Source organism: Dryobates pubescens, chromosome 25, assembly GCF_014839835.1.
Source record: "Dryobates pubescens isolate bDryPub1 chromosome 25, bDryPub1.pri, whole genome shotgun sequence".
Taxonomy (NCBI): domain Eukaryota; kingdom Metazoa; phylum Chordata; class Aves; order Piciformes; family Picidae; genus Dryobates; species Dryobates pubescens.
The window spans coordinates 369,605-377,191 of record NC_071636.1 but is presented as its reverse complement, the minus strand read 5'-3'; the positions used below and the strand labels follow the sequence as shown (position 1 = coordinate 377,191).

Here is a 7,587-nt window from a genome sequence, read left to right as displayed (position 1 = left end):
ACAGAATGGGGACAAGCAAGGAGGCTAAAGCCAAGGAGACAAGAGGGGCTCAGGAGACATCCTCCTCCTTGCAGAGGTAGCAAAGCCAAAGCATGGTGAGACATGACCCCATGGCACCTCCCTGAGGTGCTCCCACGGTGAGAGGCAGCCTCAGCACTGGCCAATGCTCTCTCACTGCTCTTGTCTGGCAGCTCTCAGTCCCTGTGGGATCAGCAGCTTGGCCAGGAAGAGAAAGAACACACTTGGGGCATTATTTCTTGGCCTTCTTGCCCTTGCCCTTGCCCTTGCCCTTGCCCTTGCCCTTCTTTGTCTTCTTCTTAAAGCTGAAGAGGGATCGGACTAAGTATCCTCTCCAGAAGGCCTGGATGCAGGTGGCAGCAAGAGTCTTGGTGTTCAACTCCTCCAGAGCCTCCTCCTCCTTCTCCTGCTGCCTCCTGCGCTCCTCCTCAATCTGGGAATACTCCTGGAGAAGCACAGCACGTTTCTCCATCAGCAGGGACAGCTGGGCCTGCTCCTCGCTGTAGGCAGCAGCAACCTCCTCATACTCAGCCTAGCAAGACAGCAGATACTCAGCAGAGCAACTCCTCAACCCATCCCAAACGCAGGCAGCACCAGGGCTGGGAGCTGAGCTAAGCCTTTAGGGGACTCAAACAGGGACTCAAACAGGGCACACATGCCCAGTTCCCAGGGAATTCCATGAGGCCATAGAATCAGAGACTGCTTCCAGTTGGAACAGACCTTAAGGATCATCGAGTTCCACCCCCCCTGCCATGGGCAAGGACATCTCCTCAAGGCCTCATCCAGCCCAGATCTGAACACTTCCACAGCCCACAACAGGGCAACCTGTTCCAGTGCCTCATCACCCTCATGGGGAAGAATTTCTCCTAATGCCTCATCTCAGTCCAGCTTCTTCCAGTGTGAAGCCATCCCCCTGGGCCTGTCACTCTGTGCCTCTGCCAACAGTCCCTCTCCAGCCCTGGATCTGGGCCTGGGGCCGGCCCCACGCAGATGTAGGACCTTGCCCTGTGACCTGTTGACCCCCCTGCAGTTTGCTCTTGAATCTGCTTGACCATCTCCCCAGGGGACAGCAAAGGCCCTCCAGGTGATACCTGTTTTTCTCCCATGTCTGTCTTGTATTTCTGCATCCACTTCAGTATTTCTGTCTCCACTCTGTGCTTCCTCTGGAACACAAACCAAGAGAGGTTCCCCACAGGCCCCAGGCCTGGTGCAGGGTAGCCTGAGTGCAGCAGCCCCCAGCTCCAGCACCCTGCACCTCCTCCCTGTGGCAAGCCTTCAGCTGACACAGCTCTGCTTGCCCTGGTTTGAGGAGTCTCAAGGGACATTCCCTGAGGCCAGAAGGGCCTTATTTGGTTTACAGCATGGAGCTGGGGGGTTGAAAGGCAGCTGAAAGGTGCATTCTGCAGCAGGAAGTGAGCATTTGCAGTGGAATGTGGCAAGTCATCCCCAAACTGGGCCAACCAGCCTAAACCCAAAGCAACAGAGAACTGCCAACACGAAAGCAGGACAGAAGGGCCTGGGAAGATGGTGCCTTTTGCAACAGAGAGATCTGTCTAGCTGTAAACCACTTCACCAGGTGCAGGCAGTCTGCCCCAAGCTGCTGTGCCTGTGTCCCGAGGAACCATCAAAAGAAAGATCAGCTGGAGACCATCACAGGGCCACGCTGTCTTCCGTGAGACTCTGATTCACCAAGGCATCCTGAGGGCCATTATGAGGTCAGACTTCAGATATTTAGGACCACAATGGCAACCTTGGCCACACAGTGGCAGAGGATATGCAGGGGAAGGGAAAAGGAAAACACACTGGCCAGTAAATCTGTCTGCCTGAGAAGAGAGAGAGCTGAGCAGCTCACCAGCAAAACCTGCAGGGCTGCAGCCTCAGGAGACTGCTTCATAACCCCACTGCACCAGAGGAGGGGTAAAGAGGTGGGGCTGGGATTGTGTCCTGTGCTCTGACTTGCATCTGATGCTTTGTGCATGCCCAGCCCTGCTGTCTCTTTGCCCTACATCATCCAACAGGGGAATGAAAGCTGCCCCAGTGTGTGTGTGTGGTCCTGCCCATGGGAAGCCAGTGCTCATCTGGAGTAAATACCCAGCAGGAGAAAAGTGAGGGGAAAAAACCACCACCACTCTTTTTCCAGCTCTAGATTCCTGGTGCCCTGTGGCACCAGCATGTCAGGGCACAGCCCAGGGCAGAGCTGGGGATACAGCAGCCCAAGCCTGCTGCTCCTTCCTCCTGCTGTGCCTGCTCAGCTCAGGGATGAATCCCTCTCTCCCTCGTCCAGCTCAGCTGCTTGGCTTGCTGCAGCCAGAGTGGGAACAGCTCAGCTCCCCAGAGCAGCTGCCATCAGCTCTGAGAGATGGCTTCCTGTGAAGCACTGTGATGTTTGCTCTGCTCACCCTGTCCAGCACAGGCCTTGCCCACCTTGCTGTCACCTCTGTGGGGGATGTCACAGTGCTGGGTCAGCAGGCAGGAGGAGGAGCTGTCAGCAGGCTCTGTCCCTGCTGTCGCTGCAGGGCTGCTTTCCCCTGCAATCAGCAGAGCATGAGGACAGAGCAGGTACAGGCTGACAAGCACCATGTGCACACTGCCAGCAGCTAGCAGGGCCCCCAGAACTGCTCCCAGCACCAGAGCTGACAGCACTGCACAAGGACTGAGATCCCTGCTGCAGCTCTCCTCCCATTTACCTGCTTGAGATCCAGCTCTGATGCTCGATGCTCCAGGATGAGGGCACTGAGCTGTGCTCTCAGTTGCTCAGTGTCCTCCTGCAGCCTGGCACACTTGGCCTGGGAGGACTGAAGCTCATTTTCATGCTGTTTATCTCCTTCCTGCACAATCTGCTGGATGCCAGCCTTGGAGTCTTTGGCCAGATCTTGCATGCTGGTTTTGAGGTCTTGGATCTCTTGGTCCTTCTTGTGAATCTAGATCCAGAAAGGAAAACCAAAACCCAGAAAGAAATACCACAGAGAAATGCTACTGAGGCATAAGGGGGCAGGAGAAGGAAGGCACCCCTGCAAAGGTGGAGGAGAGCACAAAATCCCTGCAGGGTGGGGTTGGAAAGGACCCCTGGGGATCACCCAGTCCAACCCCCCTGCTCCAGCAGGGCACCCACAGCAGCTTGCCCAGGAACACAGTGCCCAGGGGGGATTGGAAGCTCTCCACACAAGGAGGCTCCACAACCTCTCTGGGCAGCCTGCTCCAGGCCTCCAGCACCCTCACACCAAAGCAGTTTCTCCCTCTGTTCAGATGGAACCTTCTAGGCTCCAGTTCGTGTCCATTGGCCCTTGTCCTGTCCTGGGCATCACTGCCAAGAGTCTGGCTCCAGCCTCTCGCCCCCCACAGCTCCTGGAGCCCCATGCTCCAGGCCCCTCAGCATCTTTGTAGTTTCTTCTTAGATCTGTGGACTACAAAGATGCTGAGGGGCCTGGAGCAGCTGAATGAGGAAGAAAGGTAGAGCCCTAGGGCTGCTGAGCCTGGAGAAGAGCAGCCCCAGAGGGGATCTTTAGCTCAGCAAGAGCTATGGGGGCTGTGGTGGACCCAGAGCCAGGACCCAGGAAGTCAAGTCTCAATTGATGATCTCCAAGGAGCAGAGGGGATGGGGAGAGCAGGTCCTTGTCTCCCTTAGCACCATTCAGCACAGCAAGCACATGACAAAACCTCCCCCTCTGACCCTTCTTGCATGAAGGAGAGAGCAAAGCCAAGGATGGCTTCTCAGGAGCCCAGGGGCTGGGCTGCCACTGCCCAGAGACTGACAGAGCAAGCCTGGAAGCTGCCATTCGGTGCCTCAGCTGCCTCCACTGGATCAGGAGGAGTTGGTATCATCAGAGACCCATAGAATGGGCTGGGTTGGAGGAGACCTTAAAGCTCATCCTGTGCCAACCCCCTGCCATGGGCAGGGACACCTCCCACCAGCCCAGGCTGCTTCATCCAGCCTGGCCTTGAACACTTCCAGGGAAGGGACAGCCACAGCCTCCCTGGGCAGCCTGTTCAGTGTCTCTCCAACCTCACTCTAAATAATTTCTTTCTCCTCTCCAGTGTCAATCTGCCCTCTTCCAGCTTCAATCCAATGTCCCTCCCAGCCCTTGTCACAAGTCCCTCCCGAGCTTCCCTGGAGCCCCTTCAGGCACTGCAAGGCTGCTCTAAGGTCTCCCTGGAGCCTTCTCTCCTCCAGGCTGAACAGCCCCAGCTCTCTGAGTCTGTCATCACACACTGCTCTCAGGCAACTCGTGTTAAGGAGTTGGAGGTCACAGAAATGTTGGTTTTAAGCAAGAGTGAAAGCAGAGCAAGACAGTCTCTCCCTGGAATGACTTTTCATCATTTCCTCAGCCCTGAGCCGAGTCTGGAGCTGGCAGCCAGCACTGCAGCCCTGCCAAAGCACCACTGCAGCAATCTGTGCCTGTCCTCCAGCTCCTCTTTAACCTCAGCCACTTGTGTCACTCCAGCCGGTCCCAAACAGGCCAAATTCGAGTTGGTTTTTGTTTTCTTTCTTTTAATCTAAGATGCAATAAGCATTTCCCATGGTATTTTCTGATGAAAACAGTGCCTTTAAATTTAGGCTCTGGTTTAGAAATCACTTCTGGAACTTCCTGTTCAGGCACTGCCTGCAGGGAAGGGCTGAGGGTTTAGCTTACCAAGTTTTGATTCTGTAACTCTTAGTTGGAAAAATGTTCCTACAACATCCTACCTCCTGCTCTCCAGCCTGGCTCACTGCTGCCAGCTCTGCCTGGAGAGCTGTGCTTGCTTCAGTGCTTTGCTTTATCTGGAGGGAGATGTCTTCCATGAGCAGAAGCCTTCCTTCCTCTTCCCCAGGACTAGTCAGGAGTCTTTCGATCACAAAGTTCCTGAACTGCCCAAAAGCTTTGAGAAAGCCTTCAGCTGGTGACTTCCTTGCCCAAGTTTCCAGCTTCAGAGCCTGGCACAGTGAAGGGTTGGCCAGCATGAGCCTCAGGACGTCTCGAACAGAACGTGAGAGACAGTCCTCCAGCAGACAGAGCCAGCCCTCTCGCCCCTCACTTCTCATGCTGGCCTCTTCCTCAGGGCTACCAAGCAGCTGCTCCATTTCAAAGGAAAGCTTCTGGTGCTGGATCAGGCAGTTTGTGATCTCAGGTCCCAGCACATCAGCAAACCTGTCCAGAGAGTCAATAATGTGTGGGATCAAGCTGCTCATCTCCAGCTTGGCCATGGTCTCATCCAAGACAGTGATGATTCTGTCTGTCTCTATGCTATCAGGTTGTAAACGACGTGGATCTGGCCTCCTGGCATCACCTGATGTGACTGCTTCCTTCTCTGGAGTCGCCTTGCCCTTCCACGAGGGCTCTTGCCTTTGCTCCACATCCTGAGATGATACTTGGAGTGCAGCTGGATCCTCTGTTGCCATGGCTTCAGTTGTGAGCCGAGTGCTTTACAGGTCTAGGATCTCTTACACGAGGTGAGACTCAGTCTGTCATAAACTCTTCTTTCTTAGATCTTTTCTCTAAATAGAATAAAAACGTGGTGGCAGCGTTAGAGGAACGATGTGGCATGGAAAAAAACATAGGAATTTCAGTTCACTGGAGCTGCCCCTGGTTCTGAGCACAAGATCAGCACCTGGGCAGTACATCAGAACTGATCTCCATCCCAGAGAGGCTGTGGAAGGCACATGGGAAAGGAGCAGAGTAACGGACACCTGAGTTTGAAGAGTGGTGAGGAGAAAGCTCCCAACTCCTTCCAAGCAGCAGTGGGGGCAGAAGGCACACACCGCAGCTCTGCAGCCCCTGGAGGTGTGCAGAGAAGCTTGCAGCTCCCCGGAGCCACCCTGGAGGAGGGAAGAGTTCCCACTGTGAAAGGCAAACCTCCATCCTTCCAGGGGGCAGCTGGGTGCCCATGGGGGGGTGCGCTGACAGGGACAGGGGTGAGGGGGCAGGGAGGGGCAGGGGGGTAGGGGAGGCTGGGACGGAGAGAAAGTGTGGGGCTGTGGACAGCGGGGTGCCAGGGGAACTCAAGGATCCCCCAGGAAAGAGCCAGAGACTGGGGTCGGACCCCGCGCGGTGGCGGGAGCAGCACGGGGCGCTGCGGAGAGATCCGGGGCCTGCTGCTACAGCGGCCCAGGGAGGCTCTCGGGGGGTCGGGAGTATCTCAGGGATCAGCTTCCGGGGTTTGTGGGTCTCGGGCTGCCTTCAGTTCCGCAGCGCACCCGCACCCGGTCCCGGTCCCGGTCCTGGCCGCACTCGCCGCCGCCCCAGGCCGCTCGCCCGGCGCCACAGCCCTTGCTGTTGCTAGGCAACCCAGAGTGGGGGCGGGCCCTCTCCCGTCAGCCAATGGCGATAGGCTCAGTCCCGCCCCTTGCGACACTCGCCTCTAAGCGCCGTCGCTCTCTTGATGGGCAGCACCGCTGTCCAATGATATGTGCCGCAGCGGCGAACTGCCGTGGAAGGGACGGTCGCCACGTTGGCGGCGGGGCCAGGGAGGGGGAGGTGGGAGGGGCCAATGCGGCCCTGCGGGGCGGGGCGGGGAGGGTTCCGTTGTGTGCTGCCGGCGGCCTCCCGAGCGGCGTGTGCTCGCAGCGGCGCTCCCTCCGGGCCCCCCGCAGCGCATTCCGGAGAGGACTAAAAATAAGACAGAAAATAAACTTTCTTCCCGCTGAGATCAAATCTCCCAGGCCCTGCTCCGCCGCAAAAGAGCAAAAGCGAAGCGGGGGGAGTGCGTCAGTGCCCCGCGGGACCTGCCGCCGGACCGACAGACAAGGGAACGGCCGCAGACCCATCCACGGCAGCTGCCGGGCGTGACGCGGGAGCCTTTGCCGCGGGGCCCTGCTGAGGAGAGCTCACGGAAGGGTAACGCTGTGCTGAGTGCCGCCTGAGGACGCAGCCTGGAGCGGGCGGACCCCAGCCCAAGCTGCGGTGCTGCAGAGGCAGAGCCCCGCGGAGCGCCAGGACGCCAGCAACCGAGAGGCGCAGCGCCCCCTGCAGGCAGCTGCGCGCAGCGACAGAAGCAGCAGCGAGAGAGGAAAACCTCCCGGAGAGCGCTGGGGACAGAAGAGTCACCGAATCCCAGAGCGGAGAGCCGGGCAGGGACCTCTGGAGATCACCCAGCCCACCCTGCTGGAGCAGGACACCCACAGTATCTTGCCCAGGAACACAATGACCGGGGAGGTTGAAAGCTCTCCAGAGAAGGCTCCAGCACCTTGCAGTAATAAATGACGAGACTCACTGCTCCAGGATGCTGTGGGGACCAGACACGGTCAGGAGAGTCCAAAGTACCTGTAGGACAGGGCTGCTGCAGCCCAGGCGGCCGAGAGCTGGAGCAGATGCCTGCAGCAGCCTGTGTTGGGTCTTGGCTGGGTGGCTGGCTGCCAGGATCTCCAGGCAGCTTTCAAACAACAGCCCATGCAGGTGTTCCCATGCAACACCTGAACCAAATCCAGAAGCTTCCACTTGGTTTTAAGCCAGTCCTTGTCTCAGCAGCTTCCCAGAAAGAAAGCCCCTGGGGTGGCCAGCACAGGTCAGCCCTGAGCAACAGCCTCCAGGCTGCTCTCTAAAACTTGATGGCTCTGGGGTTTTTCTGGGCACTTCCTTGCTTTCCACCTCAAGG

At 57.6% G+C, this 7,587-nt stretch overlaps 1 protein-coding gene across 1 annotated transcript; it reads right to left on the bottom strand.

Annotated features, from left to right (window-relative positions):
- Nucleotides 1-203: 203 nt before the first annotated feature.
- Nucleotides 204-5,440, bottom strand: IQCD (IQ motif containing D). The gene is made up of 4 exons (XM_009910306.2): nucleotides 4,703-5,440; nucleotides 2,706-2,939; nucleotides 1,110-1,181; nucleotides 204-550 (listed from the first exon to the last, which is right to left on the bottom strand). The coding sequence occupies exons 1-4, from the start codon at nucleotides 5,393-5,395 to the stop codon at nucleotides 251-253; spliced, it is 1,299 nt and encodes a 432-aa protein (XP_009908608.2). The 5' UTR covers nucleotides 5,396-5,440; the 3' UTR covers nucleotides 204-250.
- Nucleotides 5,441-7,587: the final 2,147 nt, after the last annotated feature.